Source organism: Solea solea, chromosome 14 (genome assembly GCF_958295425.1).
Source record: "Solea solea chromosome 14, fSolSol10.1, whole genome shotgun sequence".
NCBI classification, from domain to species: domain Eukaryota; kingdom Metazoa; phylum Chordata; class Actinopteri; order Pleuronectiformes; family Soleidae; genus Solea; species Solea solea.
In genome coordinates, this window is record NC_081147.1 from 19,830,601 (window position 1) to 19,849,055 (window position 18,455).

At 41.8% G+C, this 18,455-nt stretch overlaps 2 protein-coding genes across 3 annotated transcripts; one reads left to right on the forward strand and one right to left on the reverse strand.

Moving 5' to 3' along the window:
• Positions 1-253: 253 nt before the first annotated feature.
• Positions 254-4,392, reverse strand: zic6 (zic family member 6). The gene is made up of 2 exons (XM_058649367.1): positions 3,030-4,392; positions 254-1,403 (listed from the first exon to the last, which is right to left on the reverse strand). The coding sequence occupies exons 1-2, from the start codon at positions 3,991-3,993 to the stop codon at positions 772-774; spliced, it is 1,596 nt and encodes a 531-aa protein (XP_058505350.1). The 5' UTR covers positions 3,994-4,392; the 3' UTR covers positions 254-771.
• Positions 4,393-10,761: 6,369 nt separating this feature from the next.
• Positions 10,762-13,811, forward strand: zic3 (zic family member 3 heterotaxy 1 (odd-paired homolog, Drosophila)). Of its 2 annotated transcripts, XM_058649369.1 has the most exons (4): positions 10,762-10,907; positions 11,038-12,045; positions 13,042-13,205; positions 13,603-13,811. In XM_058649369.1, the coding sequence occupies exons 2-4, from the start codon at positions 11,052-11,054 to the stop codon at positions 13,783-13,785; spliced, it is 1,341 nt and encodes a 446-aa protein (XP_058505352.1). In that variant the 5' UTR covers positions 10,762-10,907; positions 11,038-11,051; the 3' UTR covers positions 13,786-13,811. The 2 variants fall into 2 exon arrangements, with proteins under 2 accessions (XP_058505352.1, XP_058505351.1); XM_058649368.1 differs by having other exon boundaries at positions 10,762-12,045.
• The last annotated feature ends 4,644 nt before the right edge of the window (positions 13,812-18,455 follow it).

An 18,455-nucleotide genomic window follows, 5' to 3' on the forward strand; every position in this document is an offset into this window, starting at 1 on the left:
TCACACTCGTCTGACTTTGCACAGCAATGTGAAATCTACATTTAATGCAAACACGAATAATATTGTGTAATGAATGGAGGGGAAAACTGAATGTAATCAAGAAATAATTAAAAAATAATAATAACAAAAAAAAAACACTGAGACTCGCATTATTTTAATTACAGTCAAATCGTGCTTCAGGCCCAGCATCACGCAGGCTTCTTATTCTTATTATTCTTATTATTATTAGGTCTCAACACGTAACAAGTAGAAAGATATTTCAGATATTTATTTTTAGCTTTCGACATAAAGACATGAATAATGTTTTCTATGCTTCCCGACATACATTACACCTATTACATTCAACAAAGAGCCCCACACAGGGCAACATTCAAGAAGAGCTTTCCATTCTCTTTCCACAAAGTTCAAAATACTCAAGAGGCAGATTTTTCTAGAAAAAAAATCCTTTGTCACTTTTTATGTCTTACATAAGATATATATATATATATATATATCTTTAAAAACACGGGCACGGGCGCACACACACTTTGTAAAAGTTCCTCTAACCCACTGTGGGAACAACGCATGGAAAGTTTCCAATAGTTTGACTTTGGACGTGTCACAAATATTTGATACTATGCTCACAAAAATACAGAGAGTAATAAAATACAGCTGAACGTTTAGGTTATATTATGGATGGAGGAGGAGGGGTGGGGGGAGAGAGAGAGATAAAAAAAGGTATAGGCCCATAAAATGAAAGTGGTCCACATGTGTCCCTGCAACAAGGGACACTCAGAGAGACGGGATGTTATTGTGTTGGAACGAGTCCACGCCACTGTGGCATGTGTACCATCCATTGACGATGCTTTTTTGAAAAGAGGACGTGGAGGGGAAAGTCCTCGGGCTCTGGGCGAACGAGTGGCCCGTCTGTCCGCACGGATACTGCGAGGCCTGGGACCTGTAGCTGCCTCTCTGCAGCAACAAAGGCTCCAGGAGAGGCTGTGACCTGTGAGCGGAGTAGTCCAAACTGCTGTCAAACGTGTGATGGAAACGTGACCTCGGGGTCGACTGGTCTCGGCTCTCTGGGGACAGCGGGACATCGTGAGTGTGAGTGGTGGCGATGGGGGGGTGAGCGGGGCTGATCTGGGCTCCGTCGGGGACTCGGGTTGACCTGGCTTCAGCGTCGTGACCCCCGTCACCGGGAGTCGCGTCGTCGCCGCTTTTGGCGGCGTCGTGCGTCTTGTTGCAGTGGAGCTTCATGTGCTTTCGCAGGGAGCTCGGGTGCGTGTAGCACTTGTCGCAGCCCCTGACCTTGCACATGTAGGGTTTATCACTGGAGTGCACGTGCGAGTGCTTCTTTCTGTCGCTGCTGTTCGCGAACCTCCGGTTGCAGCCCTCGAACTCGCATTTAAAAGGTTTTTCACCTAAACGTGCAAAACAAAACAAAACAACAACAGAGACATGACGACGAGTTACGCATAAGTATGCTCACACAGGCCCGTGCATGCATCCTCCCAACATGAAGGCCTGTGGTGCAGCCTCAATGTCAGCTGGTGTGTTTACATGTTTACAACACTTAATAATATCTCACTAAAAAACGCCTCACTCTGCACACATGAACCCAGCTTTGCCAGGCCACACCAGCCTCCTGTAAAGACGCTCAAACCGCAGCAGCAACATCTCTATTCATTCGTTTATAGTGTGCAAAAAAACAAAACAAAAACACACAAAACCTCCTGAGTCATTTCAACACAAATGAGTTCAAATGAAATGCTGAGAGTTTGCAGCAGATCCTGAACCCAACAAGTGACTTCATCCTCTGCAAAAGCTGTTAGTTAAACATGCATTAGACTGTGATGAGGCGGCGACAGCAAGTGCAAAGATTTGCTTAAATGCAGTTGACCTGCAGAGAATGAATTATGGCGGCTATCAGGATGCTAATTGATCTTCTTGCACAAAAACTGCCTACAGCTGCACGCACACACACACACACACACACACACACACACACAATGAAGTAGCGACCACAGAGTAAAATCTCATGAATAAATAGTTTCTGTTACATCATCATTTATTGTTAACGATGCTATTTTTCTTTTGGAGGACAAAGAAAAATCGATTTTTCTGACATCAGTTGTGTCTAATTGACACACTGCGCATGTGCACTTGTTATTATTAAGCGTCTAAATATTCACTTTACATTCATTAGTGAATCAATTTACTCCATAGAAGCAGCTCGTGCTATAGGGTGGGCCTTTGCGCCATAAGAGATTCATGTTTTGGCTTTAAATGCCTGAGGAGTTTCATCGATAGTTGCACTGTGAGCTCACATCTGTGAGAAAATGAGAGTAAAAGTTTGTGAAGATCAATAAAATATAAACTTAAAACTGACCGAGATATTTTATTTAAAGTGAGGATGGGGCTATAAATAAATCATCTTTAGTATAATGTGACTGAAATGTATTTCCTTGCATAGACTGAGGTCATTACGATTACTAGTATTATTATTATTATTTTCTTACTGGACGTGAATGACTGCTGAGCTTGTACATGTGCTCAGTCAGTGCAGGATGATTCCCTGGGAGGCAAATAGACAGCATCACAGCTACGTCACAACTCTCCGGTGTCCCGGAATTTATTTAATAATTTAAGTGAATGAAGTGGGAGAGGCACCCAAACCACACCACACACCACAGGGCCTACAGACTCCCCCCCCCTCGTTTGAAACTACTCATCCGCGGTTCCTGCACGAAGCCTCTCTTTATTTACTCATGTTTATCACCTGCAAAAACCAGACAAAATAACACAGACGGCAAAACAATTATCAGAAGAATGGAACGCAAAAAAAAAACAAAAGAAAAAAAAACATGCAACAACAATAATATTTTAATTAAATACAAATAGAAAAAAAAAAACATAAATACATTTGTTTATGAAAGAGGTAAAACACACAAAGCACATTATTATGCATGCAAAGTGTCACTTATTTCTGCAGTGTATTATAATTATTATTATTATTATTATTATTATTATTATTATTATTAACTAACCTGTGTGAGTCCTCTTGTGGATCTTTAAATTCTCTGATCTTGCAAAAACTTTCTCACAGCCGTGAAAGGGGCACGGAAAGGGCTTCTCCCCTGTGTGCACTCTGACGTGGTTCACCAGCTTGTATTTGGCTTTGAAAGGCTTCCTGTCCCGCGCACAGTTCTCCCAGTGACACACATACTCGGAGTGCTCGGGTCCTCCGACATGCTCCACTGTCACATGGGTGACAAGTTCATACATGGTCCCGAAGGCTCTGGAACAACACCGCAGCTTCCCGGCCCCCTCTTGGCCGTCACTCCACTTGCACACCAGCTCATGCTTCACTGTTTGTTTAGAGCATCTGAGGAACGCGTCGCCGCCTCCTCGCTGAATTGCCATGTTCAGAGGTTTGTACAGACCCAGGAATTGTGTGACAAGCTGCTGGCTGTTTCCCTTGGGGCTGATGGTTTGGCCATAGGGGTAAGTCCGGGTGAGGAGGTCGCCAGGTAAACCCAGCATCATCTGGCTGCCGAGGTCTCGGGATGAGTCGGTGGAGGAGGCGTGGGCCTGCTCCTGGTAACTTGTGAAAAAAGCATGGCTCCTGTTGTCCCTGCAGCCATGGAAGTCACGGTACCTTCCAATAACGCCATGTTGGTTAGTTCTTGATGCCAGTTGATCAGTGACGGGTGGCATGCCGGCTCCAGAAAGATTGCCTCCAATGATAATGCCCCTGGGGTTGTGCTCTAACCGGTGGCTGTGGTATCCAGAGTCTGAAAAATTGGGAACCGAATGGTCAACATATGCACTGGACCTCGTCTCTGGGTAGTCTCGCAAATTGTGCGAGGGGCAGAGTTTTAAGGAACTGCCTGTGGGGTGTCCCATGTGCTCTCCTGCCAAAGGTGGCAGCACCACGCTGGGCTCAGTATTGCTCTCCCCGGGGTTGACGCAAGAGAGAGGGCAGCCACTAAACCTGGAAAGGCTTGTCATGTTATGTTGTGAGTGTGGCTGTGAGTTTGCAAAATCAAACCAAATGCAGCACTCAGGATGCACCTAGGAACTCTGTCTCCATGTCCCCGTGTTGTTGTTGTTGTAGGCTATATCATCTGCATGTGAAATTCTTGGCCGTGAACTTCGCAGAAGTACGAACCACACTCAATTTCGTTAAAGTTGATGTGAGTCCCATGCCGTTCACTTTGCCCTCTTGATTTGTGGCAATAACCGTGGTAGTAAAAATGCTTCGAAACAGGCCATGGTGCAATATAAAAGCACAGCAGGCAAACCTGCTTTTAAAAAGGGAGCTTTGGGATTGGTTGGAATGCGCCGTGATTGACAGGCGCTGGGTTTGTTTTAAAAGGGACACGCAGGCGTTCACTGCACGACTCCGTTTTTCAAATATCGCACAGAAAACGCTTTGAAATGCGCCGCGATGGTCCCAAATATTGCTGCCTCTTTCACTTCACTTCACGAGCCCCCCATTTATCCAAAGTCCATACATGTGGGGGAAAAAAACGCGCACCTTAATGCGCAAGGGCTTAAACATGTGATACAAGGTGAGTGACTAAATGCAGACATGACATGACTCAGAACAATCGCAGCTCAGACACAGTCTGTCTTCATATAGTTTCTCTGGCGATCTTGCCAAAGCAATATGTGCCCACTCCTGCCCCTGCAAGGAAAACACAGAGACTGGACATTCCGTGTCCAGTGTCCAGTCCAATCATTGTCCAGTCTTGCATTTTGAGTGGAGTGACACGTTTTGGAAACAGTGAAAGTTGCAGGAAACTCATTTAAATGATTAAATCAGTCATGCATCCGTGATTTTTTTTAGAAAAAATAAACACATTTAGATTTTAAGTACATTTTTATGTCATTACTTCGCCCCCACGAGAGTATACTGCGTTACATTTCAAAGACAATAATAAAAACAAGAATAATGATAATAATAATAATAATTAAATAAAAATACATGCTCATCAAAAGAACCAAATTAGGCTATATAACGTTGTCCTAAAACAAACTTAAAGCAACAGTACACACCGGGACGGACCACCGAAAATTCCTTATCATCTTACTGGGGGGGGGGAATAAATACAAGTTATTTCAGGCAGATATTGCCCAGCAGCGTCATCAGGGACTACTACAGAACAGGATGTACCATTTTACCTTTGAGCCCAATGGTTGAACCATTTCTATACATAAAACACCCTCTCTCTCTTTCTCTCTCTCTATTTTTTTCTCGTCAAGCGTAAATAAATTAATAATCATCAAAAAAAAAAAAAAGTGCCGCTCGCGTCTTTGGAGGAGTGCGCGAAGAGAAAAGTGGTGGTTACGTAAAAATGGAAATTATGGAACGTGGCAAACCGCCGAGGATTGGCTCCACTGTTCCTAGGAAACTCAGATAAACTTTCTTACTTTGGGGTTCTGTGAGGACAGCAGCTGCACGCTCTCCGCGCGCTCTTGTCGTGCAGGCGCATACTGTATATCCTGCACGTATCTCGCTCTCCCCCCCCCCCCCCCCCCCCCCCCCCACACACACACACACACACACATTCCCTTAATTCATTTATTTGTTGTGCTCTTATTTAAACACGAGCAGCTTAAAGATTTAAGGTGTAAACCTCCTCATGTCATAAAGACTGTGGCAGGCGGATTTTTTCCTCCCCAACTTTTTCTACACAAGAAAAAGAGGGAGTGGGAAAAGAAGAAAAAAATCCTTTTCCACAATTGTTATGCTGACGTCACCAGCAGTGGATCCTAGGCTGAGACAAAGCATGGGGGCCCACTTGACATTAAGTGCCGCAGAAATAGTAGACAGGCCCAGAACCGGCCTAATTCTGTCATGATTGTAATGGACGCTCATGTTTGTCAACCTTTAACCCGACGCATTTCCTGAAAATGAGTGAGGGTCGAAGGCCAGAAAACGGAAAGTTTCCAATCTGTCATTCAGAAAACTACAATACATGAAAGAACCAAACAAGAAAAAGCACACAAATAAAATAAAAAATGATGTGTTATTATGCTGAGTCTTTTTATTATTATTATTATTATTATTATTATTAAGGCCCTCAGTAACTATCACACCAGGTCAGATTTGCAGTTTGGGCCCAAGTGACACCTTAAATTAGAAATATTAGATTAGAAAAGATATTATTCTTCATTACTACATTTGCCTATATGTTTGGGTTGGTATGCCCCTTAAAAATGGTCACAATGTTAGATTTTTTTTTTTATTTGTATTATATTATATTATATTATATAATATATAAAAACATATAATAACATATAATAACAACACTCAGCAAAAAAAAGTGTGTTTGGTATTTATTAAGCAACATTGTAAAGGATTGTAGATAAAGTCAGCCTCAGCGACACACATTAAAACGATAGTATGGATATGCTGCAAGGCTTTTTTGTGTTACTAGAATATTCCCATTTTTATTTGTAATTTTTGCTAAATTTGATCCAATATGACAATTTTACTTGGAAACTAAAACGCTCATTTTTGCACATGTGCAGTCATGTCAAGGCCCGTCCTCCCCGCTTTACGGACCTGCTCATTTATGTTTGGGTTGTTTGACAGGCCGGACAAAGATCCTGGTGACTGATGCACAAAAGTACCCACACTCCCAACAATCAACACATTCATATCAGGGAATATGCTTCACATCCATATAAGGCCCCAAACCCCCACAGTATTAGTATATCAGGAATAAAATGGCTAACATGTAAATATGAAGTTTTATTTTGCACACAAAGGCAGTTGAATACACACACAAATAGTGGAAGTGTGTATAAGACGTTAATGTCTGACAAATTAATAATAACAAAAATAATAATAAAGCAAGAATGGCAAAAAATAAATAATATATATATATATATATATATATATCTGTGTGTGTGTGTGTGTGTGTGTGTGTACTCATATAAATAAGAACAGGCCTGTGTGTGTGTGGTTTTCTGCATGTGTTTGTGTTTGTCTGTGTTTAAACAACAGCACACATTAGCATGGCCTGTGCTGTGATATTGTAATTGATGTGGGATGGCAGTTGCAACACAGTCTTGCCATGACTTTATGAAATTTAGATGAATTAACAGGTTTGGGATGAGTCCATTTTGCAGACAGATGCTCCACTAAATCACAGCAAGAAGTCAATTAGTCCTCTCCATCAGCCACATGAAGGCAAACTTCAAGTCACCGAAGCCGTCACTCAAGACCCAAAACACAACTAACCACAGTTTATGAAATATAGACAACGGCGTGTGCAGGTTTTGTTGTACTGTGTTCAACGTGATGACTCCACACAGCAGTAACAGCAACAAAGGGTTGTGACAAAATCATTTCTGTGACCATGTTCCTCCACAAAAACAAAACACGAAAAACATCTACCCGGCTCAGAAATGTGCCCGACAGTGATGCAACTTGCAGTCAAGCATTACATTGTAAGAAAATTACAAATTACAAGACAGTTAAATTGTCATTTGTGGAGCAGAGCCCTCACATCTATGGTGACAAGAAAACCATCTACAGCTCCTCCACTTACATGAAAATGAGAAATTGCATCAGACCTGATACATGTAAAAAATATAATGCATGACATAGTTCAGTCGTGTAAAAGCACATGAGGAAATACATGGATGCATGGGTTGCAGTGGGATCGCTGTAAAAGAAAAGGTGCCAAATTTGTGTTTTTATTTTATTATCCTTTTTTTTTTATCTTCTTGGTTTGAAATGAGGCAGAAACCTGAGATTTTTACACTGTTGTTGTTGTTGTTGTTGACTCCAAACAAGAGAACAAACAAAAGTGTAATCTTATTAAGTCAAAGAACAGACATGTCTGAGATTTGGAAAATAAATAACAACAAAAATATATGTTTAGTGACTGACTGTATCGTTCATTTAAATGCGACAATTTCTGGGGGTTTAAGTGCACACATGGGGGGGGGGCATGATTGTGCAATAAATTTAAATAATATTTAGCAATTGTGTTACTATTGGGGAAGATTATAACAGATTGTATCATTGTTGTGGTCACTATTGACTTAAATCTTAAATTAAATCTTAAATTGACAGTCTAAATCTAAATCTCTTGCAGCCTAAAAACATTATGGATTTTTTTTTTATCAAATGAAGTGATCTGAAACAGCTGCAGACTAAAGCACCTTGACAGAATAAATGTATAAATATGAGCTGATGTTTGTGCTCATGGTTTTATATGCTCTCCTCTTCTCCAGCAGCATGGAGTTTATGGAGGTAAGCACACAACAATATTGTGATATTCTAAAAGGTAACGCGCATGCTCAGTGAGAGGAAGGTTATGTTATAACCAATGGGCTCTCCCAACGTTCAGTGAGGTAACACCGGCAGGGATAAGTAAATTATACATAACTGCGGTCCTGCAGAATGAAACTATAAGAAAGCTGCCTGCGTGGAAATTAACTATTTAAAAAAAAAAAATCTTAAAACATGCATGATTCGCGAATAAAGGGAAATAAAAAAAGTCTATTTAGTGCATGTGTTCAATTGACAAAAGTAAGAACTTATAATAAATTATAAATTAAATTAAAATTAAAATGATGTATAAAAAATATAGAGACGAAAATGACAAATATGCGTGGGACCATATATTTTATAAAGGTAGTGTAGAATATTTGGGTTAAAAATTGATCTATGAAACTTCATTTACTCTCTGTGTCAAAGTCTCTTCCATTTCCCACTCTCCAGTTTTAACACTTCTTTAAAACGTATCAGGGCAGTTTGCACGTTTAAGAAAAGATCGCGTGGATTTAAAAATAATAATTAAGTGAACACCTATTTATTTACAATACAAGTGTTTGATTCAATGGTTCCATTCCTAGAAATAGAAAAAATAAAATGTAATGAATTGGCCACCTGTAAAGCACACGAGATCTGCAATAATGCGTTTTACTCTTAAGCAACAGTTGCTTTACATTAGGCCTGTTTGTCTGATGACAGCTCCCCTTTTTCTTTTTTCTCTTTTCTCAGCAAGAGCTCAGCGCCTCCGCTGCTCACTCTGTCCCTCACAAACATTTGTGACTCATCTAAAACTCTGCTTTTACCCCCCCCTCCCTTTACTTTTCTTTTTTCCCCCCTTTCTTTTCACCATTCCACGGTGACAACGTGGCTGCAAGTGCACGGCACATATAACATTAAGTGGTGAGCGGGGCGTTCACGTTTCAACAAGCCAATAAAATATGGAGGGAATATAGGAAACTTAATAGGCTGCTTGTCACTTGTGCGAGTTCACAAAGGTCCCCATAAATCTCCGAGTGCAAAAACTGCAAAGGCAAACTGTGTGTGTGCGTGTGTGTCTGTGTGTGTGTGTGTGAGAAGAGAGTGAGAGTGAAGGGGGAGTAAACTGTGAGAGGCTGTGGAGGGAGGGAGAGAGAGAGAGAGAGAAGGAGGGAGGGCAGCTTAAAGAGGAGGAAAAAAAGAGATGAAGTGAATCTCATTCGTCTTTTTGCTTCAAGATCAGTTGTTGAGGTTTTGTGCAAAAAAAAAAGCGCAAGTGTTGTAACTAATGTGCGCCACGGCCATAAAAAAGATATGCAGATCCATGCGACAACTGAATTAGCACATGAGGAACAGGCCCATAAGCACCGCGGTAAATTTGGGGAAAGCATGCAACCTCCACAGGCTAAATATGATGTAAAAACGTGCACATTTACGCACAGCTCACACTCACACACACACACACACACCTTATTCTTCCCCTGCCCAAAATACAACGGATAAGTCAGTCAACTCACCTTTTCACAATCTAACTCTTTCTCGAGGGAAATGTTCTGGGACTGAATGTAGTAGGAGATGAGGGCGAAAGCAGAATGAAGGACTGATTTGAAGACTGTTTTTTTTTGTAATAAGGGGGGGGGGGGGGTCTGCAGGTCCCCTAAAAAATAAAGAATGTGTGCTCCTTCCTGGGACAGAGAGCGAGGGGGGAAAGGGACGTGAAAGGCTGGGAGTTTAAAAAGCGCCGCTTGAAGCACTCAGCGCGTCTCTGAACTTGATCAGATTTTATGTGTCCTGCAGCGAGTCAGCGGCAGCCCCGTGAAACTTGCTCAATGGCACGGATTTTTTTTTTTTTGGCTAAGGGAAGAGAGAAGGGGGGGGGGGTGAAGAAAAATCAGGATATTACAATTACTGCCATTTTCTTTTTGCCCTTTATTCCTGCGTCTTACACCCAGTAGAGCTTTTGCAAAAAAAAAAAAAAAATTCCAAGCGGCGTCAGAAAAGCCACATTTTGGACCGATGCCAAATACGTTAAAGTTTTCCTTTACACACATAGACAGACATATAGATAGATATTTTTACTGCAGAATAAACTCTAACATTAGTGCATGAGTCCTCCTTGTTATTCGCCCTAAAAGTAAGTGGTAAGTTATAAACCCACAGTAGTCAGGCTTCGGTCTATTCACATGTATATAACGTGATGTGTAAAAGTGTTTAGTGAGTTTCTTTCGGCGCATAAATCAGAAAGAGCTGCATAAGACATGCACCGCACATAACAAGTATAGGATCCGCAGCGCAATCCGTGCTCCGCTCTCTACCTGCAAAATAATGCATGTAAGAGCCAATCAAATGAAACCAATTGAGACGAGCTGCCATCTTCAATACCAAACGCTGCCAATCACTGGAAACGCGGCCAATGAACGCCCTCCATTGCGGTCACGTGCCGGAGGGGTAGCTGCGCGCCGATTGGCTGCCGTGGCACTGCCTCCCGAGTTCATTTATGTTCTGGGAGTGAGTGATTGACTTTATCAGTCCAAGGACATCATCCGCCTGGAAAGGGGGGGAAGTTTGATCCTCTTTCTCACGGATCGCAGTCAACGGGAGTTTTTTTCTCCCGGTTCTGTGTTCGCAGAGGATTTTCCCCGTTTGGCTTGTGTGTTTTTTTTTATTTTTCATTTTATGATTTTTCTTTCCTGAGACGTGGTAAATCTCAGCGCGGTGCCTGCAGCGTGCGCGCTCCGCTAAACTGGATTTTAATTTTGTTTTCTTCCCCGTCTCCTAAGTTTGCTTCAAGCTCATGACTATGTTGCTTGATAGCGGTCCGCAGTTTGCATCGTTAGGAGTGGGGGGCTTCGGGACACCACGGCACCACGACATCGGTAACAGAGACCCGGGTCTGGGACTGAATCCGTTCGCTGATTCCTCGCACTCCGCGGCTTTCAAAATCAGCCCCGTGGCGCACGACATTGCCTCCAGCCAGACTTCAGCTTTCACCCCGCAAGCCTCCGGTTATGCAGCCGCCCTGGGACACTCACACGGCGGGCAGGTGGGTTCCTACGGAGGGGGAGCGTTCAATTCAACACGGGACTTTCTTTTCCGGAACCGGGGCGTTGGAGAGTCCACAGCGCCGAGCGCGCAGCATGGGATCTTTGCAGCTTCGGCGGGGAGCCTGCACGGGCCACCCGGGATCCCCGACAACCCCGGGCATCTGTTGTTTCCAGGACTCCACGACCAGGGGGTGAGCCACGCTTCACCGAGTGGACATGTAGTCAACAGCCAAATGCATCTTGGCTTACGCGGGGACATTTTCGGAAGACCCGATCCTTATCGTCCGGTCGCAAGCCCTCGCACGGACCCCTACGGAGCTCAGCTCCACAACTACAACCACCCCATCAACATGAACATGGGAATGAATGTGCCCACGCACCACGGTCACGCAGGGGCCTTCTTCAGATACATGAGGCAGCCGATTAAACAAGAATTATCCTGCAAATGGATAGACGAGAACCAGATGAACAGACCCAAAAAGACTTGCGACAGGACTTTCAGCACCATGCACGAGATGGTCACTCATGTGTCCATGGAGCACGTCGGCGGCCCCGAGCAGACCAGCCACATTTGCTTCTGGGAGGACTGTCCGAGGGAAGGGAAATCTTTTAAGGCCAAGTACAAACTCGTCAACCACATCCGAGTGCACACGGGCGAGAAACCCTTCCCGTGCCCGTTCCCCGGATGTGGGAAAATATTCGCCAGATCGGAAAATTTGAAAATCCACAAAAGAACGCATACAGGTAAGGCAACAAGAGAAATAGGATCCCGGCATGCCGTGGGTGAAATAGCACTATTTTTTAGGTGGCTCTTTTGAATTGGAGCGTTCAACAAGAGGGGGGAGGGAAGGGGAGGTGTTGTTGTTGTCGTTCACATGAACAGCTTGAGAACTTGGGCCCACATTTATCAGCACGGTTTACTTCCGTGTCCCCAAATTATTGTTTGTATTTGTGATTTTATATATATATATTTATGTATGTATATTACATTTAAATGCAGTGGGGAAACTATAGCTGCTTTAATAATACAGATAATATAAAGCTGTGTTGAGTAACTGATGCGTGGAGTTGAGTCTCATTCATTCTTGTTGCTTTTGTGTGAGTGTGTGTGTGTGTGTGTGTGAGAGAGAGAGAGAGAGAGACCCAAGGAGAGACTTTTGCCATTTGTCAGAGTTTTGGAGCGTTAGCCGCATTTTGGACCCGATAAAAGTCCAAAAACGTGCGTTGACTCAGTTTCATTTGCAGATTATAATCTCATGGTGACTCCATAGTAATATACGGATTTAATAATAACAATCATAATGATTTTAAAAAGCTCGGGGTTCCTCAAACACAATTACTACATACAATTCAAATCATGCGTGTGCACGTGTGTTGTTGCTCTGTGTTTGCAGCCCTGTTGATTCAGTGTTTACTAAAAAACAAACAAAAAAACACACGAGCAGATACACAGAGCAGGTCAGTAGTAGCAAGAAAGGAGCAGGCCTCTTGAATAAATAAAGCCTGACAGAGCAGCGTGTAGCAGTAGTAATAGTAGTAGTAGTAGTAGTAGTGCAGTTGTATCCATTTCACCCCGAAAATGTAGGTTACATTGTTATATAACAGTCTACAGGGCCAAATGTAACGTCTCAGAGTGCGGGTTTGCATGCGGCGTGACACTGTGGGTGCGTGTTTGTTGGGCCCGGTGACGATGGGGAGTACACTAACTCATGGTGTCTTGTGTGTATTTTAATCCTGCAGGTGAGAAGCCGTTTAAGTGTGAATTTGACGGCTGCGACAGACGCTTCGCCAACAGCAGCGACAGGAAAAAGCACATGCATGTGCACACATCAGACAAGCCATACATCTGCAAAGTGTGCGACAAGTCCTACACACACCCCAGCTCTCTCAGGAAACACATGAAGGTAATTAACGTCTTCATTACAAGTTAAACACATTAACACACACACTCACTCACTCACCTCCCCCCACCCCCCAGCCCCACCCCCACAGACAGGGGACTATATCACAACTTCAACTATTTCTTAATAGCTCTCATCTACTATTAAGGTGCCACATAGTCAGCGAATGATACATTTTTAATAAAATACAGTTGTTTTTACTCAATAGATGTTTAGTTTTGTTGATTTAAAACCGAATAGGAAAGCATGTTTACCCCTCCCAAGTGTTCATTTAAATGCACACACTCTTCGAGAAACTACTTTCAATGCACTGCTGCCACCAGACTGACTCACATTGCACCTCGTGACCTCCTTTTTTTTATTTTATTAATTATTACTATTTTTTTCTTTCTGTTTATAGGTACATGAGTCTCAAGGATCTGAATCGTCCCCAGCAGCAAGCTCTGGATACGAGTCGTCCACACCGCCAGTGCTGGTCTCAGCCGGCAGTGAAGACCCGACAAAAACACCACCATCAGCCGTGCAAAACACGTCTGGCCACAGCGAAGGACTGGCACCCAACTTTAATGAATGGTACGTTTGAAGCCACAGGAGCAAAAAAAATAAAAACTCCCTCAATGTGGACCAAGGAGTGATGAGGAGAAATGAGGATAATTTAAAAAAAAACAGCGTTTTTAAATAACTTATTCCTGTTCACCACACACTCTCTCACACACACACACACACGGACTGGGACAAAAACAACAACAACAACAACAACAACAACAACAGATGAGAGCAAAAGCCAGCACCACGCAGGCCACGTCCGTTCTCAGGATCACGCAATTCCACTATGATTCCACCGGTGTTTTTTATTTGTTTTTTTTTTTGGAGGAAATCAATTAAATCCCAGTATAAATTCTCTCAGTATAAAACCAATGGGGATTTTTTTTTTATCTTTTAGTTTACAAATTTCAGAAGAAGAAAAACAAAAAAAGTTTTATTTTTCATTTTTCCTGTATTTTCTCATATTTTTTATTTAAAAAAACAAACAGAATAAAAAGGAAGAAGCAGAAGAAGAAGAAGATTATTTCATGCTGTTTTTATATATGACGACGGTGACGCCGCCGCTGCTGTCGCCTCTCTTCAAAAATCGATTGTTGGAACTTCAAACAGTCTTAAGAAACGTGCCAAAGTCTTTGTCATGAACTTGAACACAGAAAAGAGGAAACAAACAAAAAAAAAGAAGCATAAATAAATATTATACTCGTGAATGTATTTCCTTGTTTGATGGGGTCGAATCTGTTGTCAACGTCCGTTTTTTCAGGTGGAGAAATGTGGTATTAGGTTACGATTGTTACCGTTGAATATAACGTTGCCTTTTGTTAATACCGTTGTAAATACATATCCATGATGCCGTATTTATCGATTTGTAATTTAATTATGGGTATAAGTTCTGAAACTTAAAATGATATTTATGGAAATGTTTTCTAACAAGAACTGTACAGCTTTTTTTTTTTTTGGTCATTAACATTGAACAAAAATGATAAACTCTAAATCTCCAACATCGCGATTGTATCCTTCTGTTTTGTTTTTTATTTGATTTTCTTTTCTCTTCTTTTTTATCTTTAACCAATAAGCCTACACGTGTCTTATTTGGATCGAAGAAATCATCTATATGAATATTTGTCTATATATAAAATGCAGATATTTCCGTCACTTTTATTTTTCTTTATGAGACCATTGACATGTATCATTCACTTTGTAGAACTGAGTTCTGTTGAGCTGAGAAGCTATAAAAAAACAAAACAAAAAAAACCGGTTCTGTTGATATCTTTATTTTGGGTTTAAATTTAAACTTTTGTGTATTTTACTTTTGATAGAATCAGAAATAGATGTCAATTCGTAGCATAATACTCGGTTACTGAGGAGAGGAGGAGGGAGGGGGGGAGGGAGGGAGGGAGGAGGGGGGGAGAAAAAGAATAAACCCATCTGCCTATTGCACAGGTTTTAGGCGCGTGTGTGAAGTTCATGATTTCCAAAACAAGGTGACACTATTTTGAGTATTGCAAATTCGGGTCAAGAGCCCATATATGCGCCAGTACGACAGTCTTTATAGTTCCAGCAATGTCTTTGTGCAAGTATGTTTAAATGTGTGCATCGGCAACAATGGAACTGTCACAACACCGTATCTTCAAAAAATAAAAAAAAGTTTTTTTGTCTGTCAGCTTGCATTGTTTAAAACGTAAATTCTTCTGTGAAAACTGAGCGTGTTCTTCGTCGTGGTGTTGCATATAGAGCAGTTTTGATGACACATTTTGCTTGTTTTGTGTGAATAACTTGTTTTTTTTTTATTTTTGTTGTTGTTTAACAGAATTTTAGTGAAAGGGAATCTTAGTTCTATGTGGGATGAGGAAAAAACAAAATAACGTTCAGTGGTAAAAAGAAGAAGAAGAAGAGTTACAGCATTGCATTGTAACCTATTCTCAAGAATTAAATATTATGCATACACAAAGTATATTGTACTCGTACGAGAACAATTTCAGACCACCAGCACTACTTTTAAAATAAAATGTAAAAAAAAATGGTACCTCGTGACAGTGATATAAGAAATAAGTTTATTTAAATAATTTAAGGAATATATGTTTTATAAGCTATTTTCTATACCTGAATTAAGAAGTACTTTTTCTTATTCCCACCACCTTTCTGCCCCCAATGTCCAGAGGTCAGACAAAAAACAAAAAAAAACAAAACAAACAAAAAAAAAAAAACATCTGATGTACAAACAGAGCTAGAATGTGATGTTGTAACATTTTTCCTGGGAGAAATGGGTCAAACTCCAAGTTATTCCTGAAGAGCAAAAATGTTTTACTGATGAACTGTGTCACTGTGCCACATTGAGGCGAACAGCAGGCCTATGCGTTAGCCTCAGCCACCGGAGGCTCAGAGGTTCCTTGTACTTTTTAGGCTACTGTATATGTTGGTTGATTTGTTTTACCAACTATTTATGAAAAAAAAAATGTGAACGGAAATTTTGACTGAAATTAAAAAAAGCATTATGAAAATTGACTTAAAGGCTACGAAGTTGGTTATTATTATTTCATTATTATTATTATTATTCTTATGATGATCACCATGTTGCTTTACTGCCTGCACCTTCATGTGTACAGTGGAGATTGATTGTGTCGGACCAAAAGGAGTCACTTGAACTTGACAGTGATGAAGGCGCCATCTTAGCATCTTGGCTGTGTGTGTGTGAAGTGTAGTATATAAGGTTTGATGTAGAGAGTGTGTGTGTGCGGGGGTAGGGGGGGGGGGGGTGTCATCTGTCCAGGACCAAAAAAAGAACATATACATCTTGCAAATAATCCTAAAAAAATGCAGATTGGAGGAAGGACGGGCATGTGAGGACACCGTGAGACCGTGGAAGTGGAGTGTGTGTGTGTGTGTGTGGGGGGGGGGGGGGGTTGCCAAAAGTGGCGGCGCTGTCTCAGCGTCTCCCACCACCCCAATAACAAGGAACCGCTTCATAAAAACAACCAGCAGTTGCCACACATCAATGGACGCCATAATAAGCATTTAAACGGTGAGAAGAAGAAAAAGGAGAAGGAGAAGAAGAAAAGCCTGAATCACATCAGAAGCTCATCAGCACAAACCTGAGTCTTCCATCGCTCACATTATAGAGTGACAGTTAGGTTAAAGCAAGGGGAACAAAAACAACAGTGTTTATATGGAAGACTGTTGTTAAATAAACACATTCATATCAGGCTTCCTTCTCTTTCCTCATCCCCACTCACCTAATAACAGTTTTAGGAATACTGATCCTCACTTTGCGCAAGCGCACCCTTTGCATTCCATTTGATTTCAATTCTTTTTTTTTTCACCCCCACCATTCCCTCCACTCTGCTCCTTGCCTCCCCAACCCATCCTCCTCCTCCTCCTCCTCCTCCCTGCTCGTCTAGTCGCACATTTCAAGTTCCTCCTCTCAGACACCGTGACGTCAAATAACAGAGACCCGGCTCTCAGTCAAACACGGCGGGCTCACATGAAGGCTGCGTGTTTACGCAAGCATCTGGGATGTGCCAAAACACAAAAGGTGGCTGCTCAATGACGCGCAGCGGCGATCGCGGCACGCACGCGGAATATGACAATGGAAAAAAAGCATGTTAACACCAAACACATCAGTTCTCCACACTGACACCTCGTCTCAACTGTCATTTTTCTGACTTTGTTTACTTTGCAGTGGGGGATTATCCGGTATTATTGCTCGCTTTACGATATATAATACGATAATATAATACGATATATAATACAAATAATCGCTTATTATTTATGTACATATATATATGTATATATATATATATATGTATATATATATATATATATATATATATATGTATATATATATATATATATATATATATATATATATATATATATATATATATATGTATATATATATATATATATATATATATAACCCAGAAAAAACATGAATGGATTAGACAGCAGTCGTGGTCACGTGGATGCAGTTGCGTGTACAGACGAGCGGCTTCATCACAACAGCGAGTTTCCCGTCTGCGGCAGATTTCAGCGGTGGCGCTCATTCATCTCCAGTTTTCTTATGGATTGCTGTAATGAGCTGCAGCGCGGAAGACGCTGCTGCGCGGTTATGACTGTTATCAGCCTGTTGTCGCGCTCTTATTACATAGAATCTGGGGCAGGAAGGTGGCACAGACTGCAAGGTTTGTAATCTGCGAGGAGGGCGGGGGGGGGGGGATCAGGTCTGAGTTGAATTCTCTGCGCGTGCCTTATACGCTGAAGTTTAATATAGGATCGATTAATCAACCCCAGCCCATTTATCCGTGCCATCCTCAGTCTTCTGAGTCACTGAGTATTTGCTGGCTGAGCAGAAGAGCGCGCTCTGTAAGAGGATAAACCGACTCGAGCAGGTCCAACGCCTTTTGTCACGCAACTGAGGCTGCAATAAAAAGAAAACAAATGGCGAAACCTAAGTGGCTCGTTTATCATTCATTTATGGGTTCATGTTTATTACCCATATACGCACAACTTAATCCATGAATTAAAACACACTGTACTACACTGCTGTAAAAGTAATTACAGCCCAAAGTATGACGCTTTTTTGGCACAGTTCAGGCGTCAGAGTGAGTGAGACTGTGCAGGGTGCAAGGTCTTGCTCAAGGGCATTTTTAGAAGCGCACTTGGTCCCTGGTGTGAATCTGAGACGTATTTGGATACAAAAGTACAGCCACT

Bases quoted from the DNA above. Each gene is read 5' to 3' on its own strand.
- zic6 (XM_058649367.1), bottom strand. From the start codon at position 3,993: ATGACAAGCCTTTCCAGGTTTAGTGGCTGCCCTCTCTCTTGCGTCAAC. The intron at 1,404-3,029 runs GTTAGTTAATAA...TTGCACGTTTAG, and splicing joins CCACAAGAGGACTCACACAG to GTGAAAAACCTTTTAAATGC.
- zic3 (XM_058649368.1), top strand. From the start codon at position 11,052: ATGACTATGTTGCTTGATAGCGGTCCGCAGTTTGCATCGTTAGGAGTG. The intron at 12,046-13,041 runs GTAAGGCAACAA...TTAATCCTGCAG, and splicing joins CCACAAAAGAACGCATACAG to GTGAGAAGCCGTTTAAGTGT. The intron at 13,206-13,602 runs GTAATTAACGTC...TTCTGTTTATAG, and splicing joins CTCTCAGGAAACACATGAAG to GTACATGAGTCTCAAGGATC.